Here is an 18708-nt window from a genome sequence, read left to right on the forward strand (position 1 = left end):
ATTTTCTGGAAAATAAAAATGTTATCAATATCTACCTCAAGGGAAATAATTTTCCTTACAGTTTCATAACAGCCATATACATTTGAAAATCACCTAGTTTTGAGTTGGTGGTCACATGGAATCTTTTAAGGTGAACATTTTTTACATAAACACATTACTTTTTTTTTTTATTTTTACCTATTTAAAAAAAAATATGAAGTGTTATATCTATTAGTAATGAGTTTATTTAGTATTCGTATCTAAAAATACTGACATTTAAAAACTTTATAGCCATTGGTTTTAAAAGGAGATGACATGAAGTAGTATATAAATTGAGATTCTACGCTATGTATTCTGAATATTTTACAATTACAAATTCTATCTATCTATCTATTTCAAAGAAATTTAAATTGGAATCTTTAAGCTCTGTCTACGCTATCAAACTAGTTTGACTAAAAAAGTGTGATGTGCTCAAATATGGTGGTGGTGTGGAAAATATGGTAGTGATATGATATCATCATGTCCATATATGGGCACATCACATTTAGTTTGATAATGTAGACAGAGCTTTAAATTTGCAATCAATGACAAGTATAGCATGTTGAGCAATAAGAAGCCGCTTGCGTTTTGTGAAATCATTTGACTGAGTTTGGCTAAAGGTCGACGAGTTTAATGAGCTTGATAAAAAAAAAAGATGATGATGATTTCTGGAGCAGTAAACATAGGAAGACTTTGGCGCACTTACAGATGTGGTAATTTGAAAGGAGAAGTATGTAATTGGATTAATTCATGATTAAGTTGACTTTTGTAACATGTCTTTGTCGGCATTGATCGATTACTTGGTACTGCGTTAATTATAGTTACAACTTTGTCTACCAATTTACAGTACTACGCTAACGAGCGGTTTCCAAACAATTATAACAAATTGCTAAATGATAACAATAGATAATTGGCAAGTTATTCAAGTTTTTCTAAACATGAGGATGTCATACTTTACAGACGAATTGTTTACGGAATTTGCATGCTTTGCTGGTAATCCATCACACTACGCTAATAACGTGGTGAAGGAATTTTCCTCCGGGCGGTTTTTGATATATTTACATTGCCATAACAAATCTATATCATACTACCAATGTGCATGGTCATTCCGTCACCTGTTGAATAGGATTAAAATTGACATATTGACGCAGAGTGACAGATGAATGTGTTTCAATGGCTTTAAACACCCCCTAGTGTAATGTTACGACTTTGTTGTAAAATCTTGCTGTTTTCGTTACTATAGATACCTACTTTACAGCTTGATTTAACCAATGATGATTGCGGTAATGTACGCAACATGATATTAAAAAAGATCTTGATACGGAACTCAATAGAGTGTTTCAAACATTTATCGGCATGTCTTTGATTTAACTTGTCACAATGATGATGATACATGATATATCACCAGGCTGTAGCACCCTCTACATAAAAAACATATGATTACATAACACTCAAGATTAATCTACATGTATATCATATCATATCTAAAATGAATATCGAACTATGTTAATAGCTTGCCAATTAGGAATTCTTTTTTTTTTAAATTTTCAATGATATTACTTTACAATGCCAACATACTCCACAGATTTTCTAGCACTTAACATTTAATTCACCTTTTTGTAATCAATGCATTTGTGAAACTGTCATAATCTGGGTAAGAATCATATTTCAAATCAGAAGCAACAAAAATATAATAAGAAAACCTATTCCTTTGAAAGTTATACAAAGCCCTGTACATCAACACACAACAACAACCTTTTTGGCAGTCATATGTTTCCTAATATTATTCATTTAAATATTAAAAAAAAAACTTTAATTATATTGTGTATAGATTATTTTTTAGCTTTTGATATCAAGGTTTTAGTTTGGGTTTATTTTTTTATGCCTATTATATATTTTTTATCATATTGTTATATGATAAATAAATTTGAATTGAATAATACCAATTTCTTTGTTTATCAAATTTGTTAACTTTATGTGACAAAAAAATGTGATGTGCCCATACATGATGATGTCATATCACTACCATAAATTTGGGAACACCAAACTTTTTTGTCAAACTAGTTTGATAGTGTGGACAGAGCTTAAATAGAGGTAAAGGAGGGGTTCTACTTTATTTTTTTCTTGCAAAATAAAATATATTGCTTACGTACCTGATTAGTTAATGTTTCTCTGTACTTGAGTTCTGAAACGGCTTCTACTTCGCCACTTTTTTCAAGGCCTTGAACTACGCATGTCAAAATCTCTGAAAATTGCTTCTGGTTGCCATAACAACATCTCGCCGATGGTGAGCACAGTGCTAATGCTGCATTAATTCTTACCTGAAAGAATATCAGATTTAATCAGTTGTAAACGACTTTTTATATTATTTTATCGGATATATAAAAAGCGCACCATTCGTTTAAAAGCTTTAACAGCAATTATACGCAAAGGCATAGTATTTGGAACTTAGTATTAAAAACTGGTAATGAAGATTGTCACTTAAAAGTGTTGTGCTCGATAGTTGATGACAAGATTATTTGAAATTACATTTTTCTCTCAGGCTACTTGTGAAAAACATGAATAAGAGTTTAATTTCAACAATTGTAATTACATCTAAAATCCAGGTAAACCATTAGGTACATAATTATTTTATTTCTTAAATGTTTTATCATGAATTATAAAAGAAATTTTTACTATATGATTCCAATACAGAATTTATGACAAAAAGAGTTTCAGAGCCATCATGGAACCATTTCCAAGTACTTAAAATATAATATTACATGCACAAAGCATACAACTGATTTGTGTAATACAAATGCCTTAGATGTGAAAAATAAGAATACTTTAATACTAAGAAAATTATATTTTTAAACAATTTGAATGTGTTTATATTACTTTTGTTATACAGTAGTATTAATAACACACAAGTACAAGTGGCCATTCAACTACTACAGGTATTACATGCTTTTTATCACATCAATGACAATTCTGAGTCTGAATAAACTTAGTATCTATAGATCTTCTACATTATGTACATCTCTATGATTCACCAGGCATTTTTCTTGTAACAAATTTAGTCTGACAGGTGCACTGAGCGAAGGTTAATAAAGACGCTTTTAATTCTTATAAACTATATTAACAAGTAGTAGATAAATGGCTCAGAAAATGGATTCTGTTTTTACATAAACTAGTGTTATCGTGATGTACATACCAAGTAGACTCGCTAGAGGGTTTTTTAAACGGGTGTTAACTATTTGAAGAAAGTGATACATTTACGAAAATCATGAGCAATGACCTCAACTAAAATATTCCAATGAGAATTATGAAAAATTTAACCAAGTTAGATTTCAAGCACTGTTACTACTAATGCTCAATTCATAGTATGCTGTATATTTAAATTTGACAATGTATTTGCATCTTGTGAGACTGTTTTACAAATCAAAAATGATATTTTAATACCCTTTACATTACATACTGGATATACAGGTGGTTGAAATTTACATACAGATCGGTTAAAATTGTTGATACAGGTGTTTGAAATTTACATACAGGTGGTCTTAATTAGTTAGTTTAGAATTAACTAATTTAGAATGAAAAAGTAATCTGGACAAAAATAAATAGAAAGACATGTTCTATATCATTAGGAAAAGTTGTAAAAAAGAACTGGTTTATCAAGGGTATTGCTAAACACCGCAAACCCCCGCAAACCTCCAAAAAAACATAGCAAACCCCATCGAACCAACATAAAAGTGATTGAATCATGTAGTGTACAACCCACTGGGTATATCCATGTAAAAAAAAAATTAAATTTCTACTGTTAACAATTTATTTTTGGGGTAAAACATCATTTTTTGGTCAAAAATGATTGCTAAACCCCGCAAACCTCCAAAAAAATATAGCAAACCCCACCGAACCAACATTAAAGTGATTGAATCATGTAGTGTACAACCCACTGGGTATATCCATGTAAAAAAAATAATAAATTTCTACTGTTAACTATTTATTTTTGGGGTAAAACATCATTTTTTGGTCAAAAATGATTGCTAATTTTTAACCAAAAAATGATGTTTTATCCGCAAAAAAGTAGTTAACAGTAGAAATTTAATATTTATATACCGAGTGGGTCGTACACTACATTATTCAATCACTTTAATGTTGGTTCGGTGGGGTTTGCTATGGTTTTTTGGAGGTTTGCGGGGTTTAACAATCATTTTTGACCAAAAAATGATGTTTTACCCCAAAAATAAGTTGTAAACAGTAGAAATTTAATTTTTTTTTTACATTGATATACCCAGTGGGTTGTACACTACATGATTCAATCACTTTTATGTTGGTTCGGTGGGGTTTGCTATGTTTTTTTGGAGGTTTGCGGGGGTTTGCGGGGTTTGCGGTGTTTAGCAATACCCGTTTATCAAAACTGTTTTATATATTGTATACTCCAAGAAGTGTGTGTCAAGTTTACCTTGAAGTTCTTGCAGTCTAGAATGATGTTTGATATGGAATTGTAGACATCAGTACACCAGGATGCTGAACTTATATCAAGATGTGGATTTCTAAATGCATTGCTGATGGCATAACAAGCATTCCAACGAACCTGAAAAAAAAAGGAGATTCACTTGTATGAATGATTATACGGCAGCTTTAACAGTAGCTACATTTTGAAATGTCTCTTTAATAATATACTGTCTGTTTAATGGGATATTTGGCCTTGATGGCCTTGTTAGCAAATGGAATTAAATTTGTTGGCAGTAGTGGTTTATATTGCAATATATTGCTCCTTTCTTTGTTTCACAGGAAAATGTCTTCTTAGGGCCTGTTTCTGCTGCATCAAAAATAACCGGTTAAAATCGGTGTGAATAAATTAAAATCGGTGTGAATAAATTAACTCCATTTTCTTGGCAGCAGAAACAGGACAAATTTGTGGTAACCGGTTAAAAGGCAGCGCAAAATAACCGGTTAAAAACACCAAGGGCCTGTTTCTGCTGCATCAAAAATAACCGGTTAAAATCGGTGTGAATAAATTAAAATCGGTGTGAATAAATTAACTCCATTTTCTTGGCAGCAGAAACAGGACAAATTTGTGGTAACCGGTTAAAAGGCAGCGCAAAATAACCGGTTAAAAACACCAATTTAAATCGGTGTTAGAACGCCGTTTAACCGGTTATCGCTGAGCAATTCTTAGCTGCAACACGAAATAACGGTTATTTGATTGACAGTTGTGACCCCGGGTCAGATACCGTCGCATACGATGTGTGTTTTCCTCGTGGTTTTGACAGTCGAACGAAGAAGTGAACATGTATGTGGATGAATGAAATCACAAGATATGTTATTCAGTTGTGGGGGGAGAGAAAGTACGGGGAAGGATGGCAGGCAATAGAAAAGAATCACAGATAATAAATAAGAGCATTTTTGCGAAAGTAAAAGAGGAGTTTGGGGTGGAGTTCCGGGGACTACCCAAGCTAAGCAATTTGAGGCGTTAGTACACGCTCGCGAAGGGTATGGATGGTCCTATATAAACACCAAAACTGAAACAAAAAAGGGACTCAGAATGTTGCAAATACCTACCAAACGATAGTAGATAATGGTTAATTAATTATGAAAACCCAAATTTTATAGCAAAAATCATCCGAATTTATGTTATAAACGATGAATTTAGCAACAAAAACTTAATCCAAACGAGCGTATTTATGGCACGCCCTTAGTGCCTTTAATAGGAAAACAATGAACATTCTTACTTTGATCGTTTTACATAATATAATTTTTTAGAAAAACATCACATCGACCGAAAACAAAGGTAATCAGAGCCTTTGATAATATATTAAATATGATTTTATTAGCATAGATATGTGTTATTATTTATGTTAGTACATAAATATACGAAATAATGTTCAATACTCATTACTTTATTAAAGGCACTATGTGCGTGCGATATTCTATGACTTGGATACTCTCGTTTTATTTAAGTTTTTGTGGCTAAACTCATCGTTTTTAACATAAATTCGGACGATTTTTGCTATAAAAGTTGGGTTTTCATAATTAATTAACAATTATCTACTCTCGTTTGGTAAGTATTGCAACAGTCTGAGTCTCGTTTTTGTTTCCGTTTGGTGTTTTGTAGGACCGCGCTCGCGAAAGACAACAGTCGTTCACGTGGGAAGGGCCGTATTTCATCGCCTTGTTGAGGATAAAAATTATCCTAGGCGATCGGGCGCTGCACGACCCTCCCCATCATGTTATTGAAGGCGCCATGAGAATTAATTTTATTAGCGATGTAAGTAGGCTTTACAAAAAACAAAACTTGGAGACAACATTTAATTTTTTTAACATGTTTGAGTGAGATGTTCGGTGATATATACACACGTGTGTACATTGTACTCACGACGTCGATGTAAACAAACAGCCAACTTACTATTTCCGTCTTAGTGTATTGCATTTTGGGTAATGATGACGTTTTGCTCGACGACCACCCATAGATTTAACCGGTTATTTCGGAGCACAAATTGAGCAGAAACGCGGTCTTGTTATTGTTATCTATTTTTAATCTATTTAAAAATAACCGGTTAAATTGCGTTATGCAGCAGAAACAGACCCCAATTTAAATCGGTGTTAGAACGCCGTTTAACCGGTTATCGCTGAGCAATTCTTAGCTGCAACACGAAATAACGGTTATTTGATTGACAGTTGTGACCCCGGGTCAGATACCGTCGCATACGATGTGTGTTTTCCTCGTGGTTTTGACAGTCGAACCAGGGAGTTGTTATTAGTAACAACTCCCTGGTCGAACGAAGAAGTGAACATGTATGTGGATGAATGAAATCACAAGATATGTTATTCAGTTGTGGGGGGAGAGAAAGTACGGGGAAGGATGGCAGGCAATAGAAAAGAATCACAGATAATAAATAAGAGCATTTTTGCGAAAGTAAAAGAGGAGTTTGGGGTGGAGTTTCGGGGACGACTACCCAAGCTAAGCAATTTGAGGCGTTAGTACACGCTCGCGAAGGGTATGGATGGTCCTATATAAACACCAAAACTGAAACAAAAAAGGGACTCAGAATGTTGCAAATACCTACCAAACGATAGTAGATAATGGTTAATTAATTATGAAAACCCAAATTTTATAGCAAAAATCATCCGAATTTATGTTATAAACGATGAATTTAGCAACAAAAACTTAATCCAAACGAGCGTATTTATGGCACGCCCTTAGTGCCTTTAATAGGAGAACAATGAACATTCTTACTTTGATCGTTTTACATAATATAATTTGTTAGAAAAACATCACATCGACCGAAAACAAAGGTAATCAGAGCCTTTGATAATATATTAAATATGATTTTATTAAGCATAGAAATGTGTTTTTATTTATGTTAGTACATAAATATACGAAATAATGTTCAATACTCATTACTTTATTAAAGGCACTATGTGCGTGCGATATTCTATGACTTGGATACTCTCGTTTTATTTAAGTTTTTGTGGCTAAACTCATCGTTTTTAACATAAATTCGGACGATTTTTGCTATAAAAGTTGGGTTTTCATAATTAATTAACAATTATCTACTCTCGTTTGGTAAGTATTGCAACAATCTGAGTCTCGTTTTTGTTTCCGTTTGGTGTTTTGTAGAACCGCGCTCGCGAAAGACAACAGTCGTTCACGTGGGAAGGGCCGTATTTCATCGCCTTTGTTGAGGATAAAAATTATCCTAGGCGATCGGGCGCTGCACGACCCTCCCCATCATGTTCTTGAAGGCGCCATGAGAATTAATTTTATTAGCGATGTAAGAAGGCTTTACAAAAAACAAAACTTGTAGACCTGGAGACAACATTTTAATTTTTTAACATGTTTGAGTGAGATGTTCGGCGATATACACACGTGTGTACTCACGACGTCGATGTAAACAAACAGCCAACTTACTACTTCCGTCTGAGTGTATTGCATTTTGGGTAATGATGACGTTTTGCCCGACGACCACCCATAGATTTAACCGGTTATTTCGGAGCACAAATTGAGCAGAAACGCGGTCTTGTTATTGTTATCTATTTTTAATCTATTTAAAAATAACCGGTTAAATTGCGTTATGCAGCAGAAACAGACCCTTAATAACAGTGTCCCAAAGGAGGGGATTCTAATGCATAACTTACTTCAGGACCTCTTAAATCTGAATATTTCTGTACACAGTATAAGATTGTTGCTAAGAAGTAGACATCACCACATATAAGTATTGGTTATCTGCAGACAACCGTTATGGATGGGTACAAAACTAAACTTCTATGCAAAGTATAACCTTATATAAAGAATTATGAAAAATAATTTGGAAATAATTTAATTCTCTACAACTGTAATTTAATTCTTGCTATACAACAGCAAAGCTGATGATAATCAGTTATGTTATTTTACATCTTAACAATACAACATAAATAATGTTTTTTTTTCTCTATATAGGTTGGGTCAACACATGAATGTAAAAATTAAATTGAAGCTGTCGCATGTAAACATAAAAAGTGTATATCTTAAATTTCAGAATTTTGTCAGAGAAACTTTTACACATAAGTTCTGGCAAACTCACATGATGGGAAAGTTTCTATGTATTGTAACAATTAGATAAAAACAAATGTCTTGCTTGCTTTTAACACTAATTTGTGTTCTAAGCAGTATGTTTGTTTCGTTTGTTTATCCACATAGTGTAGCAGATGAGATACAGTAGTACTCATGATATGACACTCAGGCATATCCCATAACTCCCAGCGGTGCCTATCTCTTCTCCGGGCTGGCGGGGGTTTTTGCTGGATGGCCGTCATTGGTTCTCCTAAACCAACGCCCTTGTGGGGGTCCAACCACCCTCTACACCATGATGTACCGGTTTGGTCACCAGTGTGTGACAGGGGCTGTGTGTGGACTAGTACACCGGAGTAACCCCCTACCTGCTCGAAAAGTGCACATGAGCTATATGTGTACACTGGATCTACGGTTTATAGTCCTTATCCGAGAAGACTCGTTCTACCACCAGAACCATGGAGCGAGTAAGACTTGAACCCTTGTAAATGTTATGGCTACGTAATTACAATTGCACTGTCTTAACCGCTCGGCCACTCACTCACTCAAGCAGTATCTGTAGGCCTAAATATTACATAAATCCAAAGGCAAATTACTGATGGAATGACAATGATGTCGGTAATAAATAAAAAATGAAATTACTGAAAAAATATTACAATACAAAAATATAATAAGTTTATATAATTAACCTACTAAAGTTTTAGTATAGTAAATAGAATCCTGGATAGTCTTTAATTTAATTTCCATTTTCAAGGAAATCTACTATTTATTAAATACAAGGATGTTGTTTGCATAATTTATTATACTTTCAAATATCAATAAAGAATAGTATACATAAAAGTGTACTAAATTAGAACATAATCTAATTCACTTTAAATTGTAGATCATCAACAGACAGTTTTAAAATATGCAATTTAATAAAATATTGTTGGTTGGATTTGGGTCAGGATTTGAACATTTTTTTAAATCTTTCTCAACCACTATTCTGCAATTAGTACAATGTTTGTAATTTTTATTCAATGTGAGCACCAAGTGTGATATATACAGCGACTGATGCCACATCAATGTATAGGTCCTAGTTTGTCGGTCAAATAGATAGATCTCAACTATAGACAAATTTTATTATGCATAATATGTTGCCGATGATAATTGTTTTCAATACAAACGAGACAAAATCTAGGAATGAAAGCTACATTTAAAGAAAAATTGTTCTTTAGATAATATCATAGGTAACAGAATATTTAAAATGTTAAAAAAATATATATACCTTCATAGCTCCGGCTCTAACATTTTTGATTAGTGAACACATAGCACGGTCAATTAATGATGAAAAGTTTCCTTTAGCTATTTAAAAAAAATGTTACATTAAAAATCAATGAAAAATGTAGAAATATTTATTTATTTAATATTCATTTTCAAAGGGAGTTTAGAAAACCTAAAGATATCTCAGATATTTTTAGTTTTCCAGATCTAAAGTCTACACTATCAAACTTTATGTGAAAAAAAAATGTGATATGGACATGACAGATGATGTCATATTTGGGCATACCACTACCATATTTGGGCACATCAAACTTTTTTTTGGTCAAGTTTGATAGTGTAGACAGAGTTTAACACGCTAGGATATCAAAATATTGTATTGCACCTGTTTTGAATAACAAATTCAGTGCAAATAATTGATTTTTAAAGTGTTTTGGTTTAACAGTTACAACATTTGAAATATATGTAATAGAATACATCAATTATTAAAAGTTTTTCACAAATATTTCTACTCTAAATAAATATTAAAGTAGTTTTTTTTACAAATTCTAGTCTTGATTTGATATTATTTTGCATACATTTCTTTAATGCTTTGTGCAAACCATACTTCTGGCAGCAGAATATTAATATCTTTGCATCTACTGTTTAAGAGCTTCGGGCAAATGAATGTTAATAGTAGTTTGTTTGTATTATGCCTCCCCTTATTATTTATTGCAATTATTATTATTAATGTTTGGTTTTTAACTAAATGGAAGGATGTAAGCGCAACGTAAGCGATTTGACCAATCCCAGGCAATAGATTTTTCGAACTGCTCTCTTGCATAATTTTGTCTACTCTGTTGCGCGTTCGTACAATTGAGAACTAATGCTGTTCCACTGTACCACATTGGGGATGGATGGACTGAAAAAATGACAATGCTGTGGGTATCAGTGGCTTGATCTCAATTGAGATACAAAATAAAATAAGCAAAAAGCTAAAGTAAAAAAGCACGAAAAATTATCAGAGCCTTCAACAGTGAAAGAACTTGGACAATAGATTAAGGGTATAAATTAGGATAAAAATTGATTTACCTAATGTTTGTTCACTAATGAAACGTATGAGATTGCCGAGCCCTCGTACAGAGTTAGACTTGACCTTATCGTGGTCAGTTGAACCTTTGATTGCAGCTTCAAATAGCCGTTGTAACAGCAAATCAGAAAATTCTTCTATAAATGCTAAGTCTTCATCTTGCCTATAAAAAATTCAAGGCATATATCATATATATAAAACTGGTGAATACAAATAAGGTTAAAAGGTAAAACTGAAATGCCAGGTTTTGAAGAAAACCGTTCTCTTTCGAAATTCTTCGATACAGGCCTCTAGGGAAATTCAAACAGAGCCCAGCCCTTTGGGGCTAAATGTGGGTGTAAAATTTAGAAATACATAAATTGGAAGAAGGTAATTGAACTTATGTCAATAATAATATATTATCTATTAATAAACATGCTTGATGTTGAAACTTATTTATAAATCATGACCACATTTGGTTGAAATGAATGTTATTCGCTTATGGTTTCAAGATAAAGTGGAATGCGTGAGGCTTTTTTTAATGCCTTTTGAAAGGTTTCTTTAACGATAACACTCTGTACTGATAAGGAGAAACTTCTTGTAAAGGTATTTCTTTAAAAGGTTATCGATGAAATAAAAATTGTTAGGATACAGTATGTCATAATATATATTTCCTAATCTATTTTGATCAGTTTCATTTCCTGTAGTGTCATAAAAAAGTTTTTCAGGGTTGGGAAAGATGAACAGGAGTACAAAAAATGTAGAAGGTGCTATTTTATACATGTACACCACATAAATATTATATTTATATATTAAATAAGAATATATTGTACTGACATGAGAGAATAACAACAATATACTGTATCACCAAATTCCACATTTCTCTAATTTGTTTAATTTATGTTTACAAAAACTAATTTTTTACTATAGGTTTAATGGCAAACCAGATATGCTTATACAACAAATATAATACAGACAATCTACATGACTTAACGGACAAATACATTTTCCATCAAATAAAAAATAATGAACCAGATTTGTTTCAGTCAAACCTTTAAACTATTAATGTGGAAAATGATTATGTAGAGTTTGCTTTCTTAGGGTTCACTGAATATGGTTGCCTTTCGATCAGACAAGCTCTTAAGTTTGGTTGATATGTACAATGTGGGACACCTGTTAATTTATGACTGGCAGACACAGTTTTTTGTCGGGCAGGTGATTCTGCTAGCCATTCTATAAAATTCATGCTAAATTGGACATTATAAAAAGTCCATCTTTATTACATTATAAAAGACATTTTGTGCATTCTGGCTGCTTTGGCTTAGCTTTTTCTGACCTTATGCATTCCTATTAAGATCTAGCAACTGGCTACATTTCAAGTGATTGAGATTGACGATTATCAATAATCAGTAAAATATGAACATACTTATTTACGATAAGAGCGTCACTCAGGTTTCCAAGGGACCACGCTGCCTTCATTCTAACATTTATGACGGAATCGTCGAGAGCGTTAAGAACTGAATTAGCCGAGTCAGCCACGAACATGACATCCTGAAACAAAAACATTCTTATTACAATTTCAAGGTTGTCTTGTATCGATAAATCATGATATGAACGACACATGAAATTAATCATGTTCTCAAACATCAACTACATGACAGACGAGGAAGAGTAATAAAACGTGAAAATAAACAGTTAGCTAATAGGAAGTCTAAACGAAAGGTGATATACAATGTGTGGGCACATTTTAGTTTGTTACTAAGGTGACACTAGGCTCTAGTTTTCACACAAAATAATTTTTAAAATAGTATAGTATTGTCAAAAGTACCGCACTCATTAAAATAAACGCCCCGCTTTGAATAAATGCCTTCCCCCAATAAACGCCTTTCTCACTAAACAAAACTTCTAAAAATAATCTTTAATAAATACGGTATTCTACATTACCCCAGTAACTACATGTTTTACTGCAGAAGTTTAAATGAATAAGTATATAAAGCAGTATGTTTATCCAAAACAGCTTGCTATAATTGCATTTATAAACAGGTTTTAAAGTGTATACAAAATCTAGTTCCTGCAGTAAACTCATGCAGTAGAATAATTTTGACATGGTCCAGCTAGGCAATGTAATAATTGTAACATCATAATCAAACTTTTCACAAAAAACTTTGATGACACTCCACACTTAAAATCTGATGAACTTTAGCATGATGTAAAGATTGGCTAATTAGAAACTTTTTCAATGATGTTAAGATCTTTTAAGATAATAAACAAAGTTGAACAAACTAGTATTGCGATTGTTTTGAAAAGAAGTTGTAAAAACAAACTTATTTCAATAAATATAGATATTATTTTTGTAAATTACAGTAGCACTTTAATATTTAGATAGCAATCATATCTTGTTAAAGTAACATATATATCATCATTTATCTCACCTAAAAAAGGCATAAAAGAAGACGTAAAATGTAAAACAATGAGGCTAGATTACTTAAATGTTAAAAAAAAAAATGACATTTGAGAGTCTCTTGACAATAAAAATGGAGTGGCTCTTCACAAACCAGTCAAGAGATACTCAACCCTAAACATACGATATTATTTTTATTTATGCTTAATTTAAAAAACAGTGTATAGTTTCATTCAAATATTCACCCACTTTACAATTCTTTTGAAATTATTTTCCAGCAAAATTGAGCATTTGTTGTTGTTGTTGGAATTGCCGCAATAGAAATGTCTATTATTGTTAAATAATATAAAATCAAGAACAAAATAATAAAAACCATTTTTATGTTCATATATTAAATAATATCATATCATTGATTATGTATCTGCAAATCAAAAGTATATTTATCGTCCTAGAAACTGAGGAAATTTGGATTAGGCCCTCTACTAACCCACATGACAGTCAGCAGTGCATCGCATACCAGAGCAGCACACTGGGAGATGATTCCCTACTCTTTTTGAATAGTGTACTAAGTTCTTTATTGTGCACTGTATGAACTCAGGAACAATGGCTTTACGTCAGATCAAGATTCTGGGGTTCAAATCTTGATTGGGGGTACTAACTGTTTTAATATTAATGAAATTTCCAGTATCATTGGACTGTTAAGATTTTCTCTTTACCTATGAATTTTGTTTTATCAAATTTGTTATATTGATGCAATATATCACAACACCACACAATTGGAAAAAAAAAAGATATATATGCAGCCTCTCAATTTGATTGTTGAAAATGTGTGTGACATTTCAACAAAGTGAAGCTAATGAATTTGATCATAAGGAGTTATGAAATCTGTCTGACCGTTTATTACTTTTCAATCAATTTATGTCTTGTAGGAAAATATATCCACTTGAAAGTCATGTGAGAATGCATATGAAGACATTTCAACTTTACCTCACGTAGACATGGGTAGAGAATATAAACGCCCAACGCACGAATGGCGGATGCCTTCACACGATGATCTTCGTCGTTGGATAGGCCTAGTAATAAAGTGACGCACAGTATTCTTTTGTCCATCTGTTAAAATAAAAGAAAAAATTAATTTTCATTACCATAATTTTCATAGTAAAATAATAAATAAATACTGATAAATTGGTATTGAAATTCAGTTATTTTGACTAGGGTGATTGTTAAGCTCTGTCTACACTATCAAACTTTATGTGACAACAAATGTGATGTGCTCATATATGGACATGATGATGCCATATCACTACAATATCATATTTTGGCACATCAGATTGTTTTGGTCCAACAAGCTTTAAATAGTTTAGACAGAGTATACAGATGAAATAAATTTATTACTAAAATAAAATTAACAAGAAATTCTCTGAAAATATAATATTTCTGTAGTATTCTTGCTATAAATTAAATACAAAGAATAAATTGGTAAATAGTATTTATATACAAGTTGTACTTGTTTGCTAAAATAAAAACCCAGAAAAATTCTAAACACATCATATAACAGTTAATGTAGTAAAACCTTCAGTACTCTACAGCAATGTGGGTCAAATCATAGACAGACATCTCATGTCTCAGGACAAGACCTTGATATAGAAAAAAGTCACCCACTTTTGCAACCCATTTCAATCAACCCATGCCTTTCAGTCAAATACTCTATCTTAAAATACTTTTACTGTATGTAGCAACAAATACAGGTGGGTTAAGGGTTGACAAGCTGCAGCATGCAAATCCTTTAGGCTATGAGATGATTTAAATTAATGTGGCAACAAAAATTGGCACACTCTCAGACATTTCAGTCTACTATGTATTAACTAATGTTTTCACTGCCAACTAGAAGTATGTCTATGGTATAGTGAACCAAGATAGACGATATCAGAGAAGGCAAATTTGTTATCCTCTTTAATACCTAGAATCAACATGTATATTACTTGACAAACATTACTCACTGGCAGTAGCTGGAATGCATGTGGGCCAATAGTAGATAAGCAGTCACAGGCGAACGCTTGAAGTACTAGAGTACGAGGATGCTGAAGAATTTGGGGTAATGGCCCATTAAGCAAATGCAACCACAGTGTAACTACCTAGAAAAGATAAACATGAAGATTTTATTTCTCAATTGATTTGTTTGTTTGTTGTTTGGTGCTCCGCCAAAAGAGCAAAAGGAATTTCTATGTTTTTTTCTCAAAACAAATGACAATAAATGAGACTTGACTTTACTATGTGTAAAGAAATCGTTAATCGTAGCCATCGGCAAGGATTTGAGGCTCACTCGCTCCATGGTTCTGGTGGTAGAACGAGTCTTCTCGGATAAGGATTATAAACCGTAGGTCCAGTGTACACATCTGGTTCATGTGCACTTTAAAGAACCTAGTACATCTTTCGAGACAAGTAGGGGGTTACCCCGGTGTATTAGTTTACACACAGCCACTGTTACAAACTCATCATAGTGCTATACACTGGGCCCTCTGGTAGAACAGTCTTTGACTGAAGAGGCTACCCAGTATAAAGAATAAATAATAATTGATATGAATTCATGAGGTGATGTAAAAACTATTCTAGTGCAGGTACTGCAGTAACAACATATTTTACTGCAATAAACATATATTAAGAGTCTAGTTTGTTTCAATGAATGAGTTTATGAAACAGATTTGCATAAACAGGTTTTGAGGAGCAAAAAACACATAGTTATACTGCAGTAACTGAAGTAGAACAATTTAGAATTGCTCCATTAATAAGATAAATTGAAATGGGTCAGTCCAAAAACAACAAGACTCCATCATATTAAAATTCATACCTCATCCACTTTTATTGGTGGTTGAATTTGCTCATGTTGTACTCCGTCTATACTGCTATCTGGATTCAACTGGTTCAATAAAGCTTTGCCAAATTCTTCTAAAACCTACAAAATAAAAAAAAAGTTGTTTTGCCTTGATTGAGATAATTTGATACAACAAATTAATAATAAATCAAAAACAATTGATTAATAGGGATTGGACTTGTGTTAATACATATATATATATATATATATGTATTGCCTCTAGTTTGTTTCACTAGAATGTGTCTCCTTAATAGGAGTGTCCCCTGAATAGAGATGTCCCAAAGGAGAGGTTGTACTGTATTAAAAAAAACCTAGATATAGATGGCAGCACACAAAATATTTTTTTATTAAGAAAAATAAAATAAAGTAGTACAGCTGAATAACATCATACAGTTGGATTTTATTATAAATAATAAAAACATAACAGAAGATCAAGAGATATATACAGTTGCTTGGCGATCAGAGACAAGTAAAATTATTATTATCATTAATAAAATTGACTTTTGGTTACGATCAAGAGAGGATGTAATAATATTGAATGTATAGTTAGTAATAAAATCTTTGACCAATAGCTACACAATGCGACGAAATGTGAAAAAAATAAATAATAAAAAACGAAAATGCAAAAAAAATCTAAAGGCAAGAGTTGACATGGTTTTAATAGAATTTATGTTGAAAGCCATAAATCCTGGTTTTGCTTTATAGGTAATCAAAGGCTTCTGTGACATTACACTGCTTTTCAAAATCACATCATTTCCACATTTACTTGCATGACTTGTGTATAACTATAATGATAGAGTTTATTATTTAAAACCTAAATCAAAACTTAAAAAACAGCTTTTGCAAGCAATATTTTATGAGAATAAATTAGATCCCAATCACAATACAAAATTGGTGTAAAAAAAATATAACATCAGATAAAAACTTGTCTAGTGGTGGTAGGCTAGTACAACATTGGGCGATTGGAAGCTACATTTTGTCAACTAGATTGATAAATATATTTTACTTTTTTTGTAGTCCAGGATATTACTAGGATTTTGTAGGCCTACCTAAAGCGTGGTTCCCACTAGCAACGCAACACAAGGACGTAACGCAACGCAAGTGAATTGACCAATCACAAGCGATGGCTTATTCGCTTGTGATTGATAACTGTCTATAACTTCGCTTTTCATTGGTTAAAACGCTTGCGTTGCGTTTACGTCCTTGCGTTACGTTCTTGTGGGAACTAAGCTTTACTGTGACGAATACAACAATAAATACATCTCTTTTTCTGTTTTGAAACGTTTTCCGTCATTCCGACATTAAGCTTTCCATGATGTGTTTTCATATTTTTCTGTTTTGGACAGGATGGTTTGTTATTATGCTATAGTCTACATTAATTGTTTCAAAATCTTTTATTATTTGGTTTATCCAGTTTTTTTCTGGTCTTCCTGGTGGTCTTTTTACTTTCTTTTCATCAGTTTCTTTTATTGCTTGTTTAATTGGCGTATCTTCTGATTAATTAACTAATTATGTTTCAACAACATTTTAATCTTTTTTGTTTAATTCTTTTACTCCATTCTTTTGTTTTTTTATTTTGTATATTTTCGCCTTACTCACTCTATATTTATTATCTTTCGCAACATTTACTATCCTTTAATCTTTTGTTGAGTACCCATAATAATCAAAATAAACATTTCTCCCTACCTTCAGTCCGTGGAGTTGCATCGATGGGTCTGGATCATCAATGCAGTTCACAATTATATCGGACACGACAGACAAAACAGGTCGCACAATTATAAAATAGTTCTTAGCTAGTTGTACTAACACTTGCAAGGCCTCTAGTTTCACTGGTAACACCTCTCCAGCAAATGTTGTACTAGTGCTTGCTATTTGTAATCTGGTAATAAATACAATATTTAATATTATAATAAATCAATTATAAATTATTAATTTTTTTAAATACACTTGCACTGATGAAGAGGCAAGTGTTAAGTTTTCTGGCTGTTTTACTTTAAAAGCTTTTTGTTTAATTTGTTCAAGTATCTCCTTTGAGATCCAACCACTGATGATACCCACAGCATTGTTATTTTTTTAATGTAGTACAACCTCTATTAGGGGACACATTCGATTTAACGTAATTAAAAAAAATAACCTTAATAATTTAGTATTATGATAAATAATATTTAGGTTAATTCCAAAATACTATTACATATTACATATATCATATTATAATTATTATTGTTGAATTTAATTTTAAGAGCAAACAGACAAATTCACTGGCATTGTATTTAGTAAATCTTTACTCGTTTATTCTAAATATATGCTAATATTTAGGTTAACTCCAACCACTATAGCTATTATTATTATCATAAACTAAGTATATATTGCTACTAAAGGTTATTATAGTAATACATGCTGACAAACTCCAGGTTACAAACTGAATTTACTGGCACTGTTTTGTTACATAATTTAAGAGAAAATGAAACATAATGTGATGAAATTCGATAACTAGAGCATGATCTATTAAAACAAGACGTAATGACTATCTGTAGTCGAAATACAATAGTATATATATATGGAAGGTACCCTTT

At 32.2% G+C, this 18708-nt stretch overlaps 1 protein-coding gene across 1 annotated transcript in view; it reads right to left on the bottom strand.

The window, feature by feature from the left end:
- LOC140044698 (HEAT repeat-containing protein 6-like) overlaps positions 1 to 18708 on the bottom strand; it is a 51050-nt gene that overhangs the window by 18716 nt on the left and 13626 nt on the right. Inside the window, exons 12-20 of the mRNA XM_072089327.1 lie at positions 17822 to 18014; positions 16112 to 16216; positions 15264 to 15398; positions 14251 to 14373; positions 12289 to 12413; positions 10886 to 11046; positions 9822 to 9898; positions 4463 to 4594; positions 2172 to 2339 (exon numbers count right to left, since the gene is read on the bottom strand). Of these exons, the coding sequence (XP_071945428.1) occupies positions 2172 to 2339; positions 4463 to 4594; positions 9822 to 9898; positions 10886 to 11046; positions 12289 to 12413; positions 14251 to 14373; positions 15264 to 15398; positions 16112 to 16216; positions 17822 to 18014 (1219 nt within the window). The remainder of the gene's footprint in view (positions 1 to 2171; positions 2340 to 4462; positions 4595 to 9821; positions 9899 to 10885; positions 11047 to 12288; positions 12414 to 14250; positions 14374 to 15263; positions 15399 to 16111; positions 16217 to 17821; positions 18015 to 18708) is intronic.

This window comes from Antedon mediterranea, chromosome 3 (assembly GCF_964355755.1).
Source record: "Antedon mediterranea chromosome 3, ecAntMedi1.1, whole genome shotgun sequence".
NCBI classification, from domain to species: domain Eukaryota; kingdom Metazoa; phylum Echinodermata; class Crinoidea; order Comatulida; family Antedonidae; genus Antedon; species Antedon mediterranea.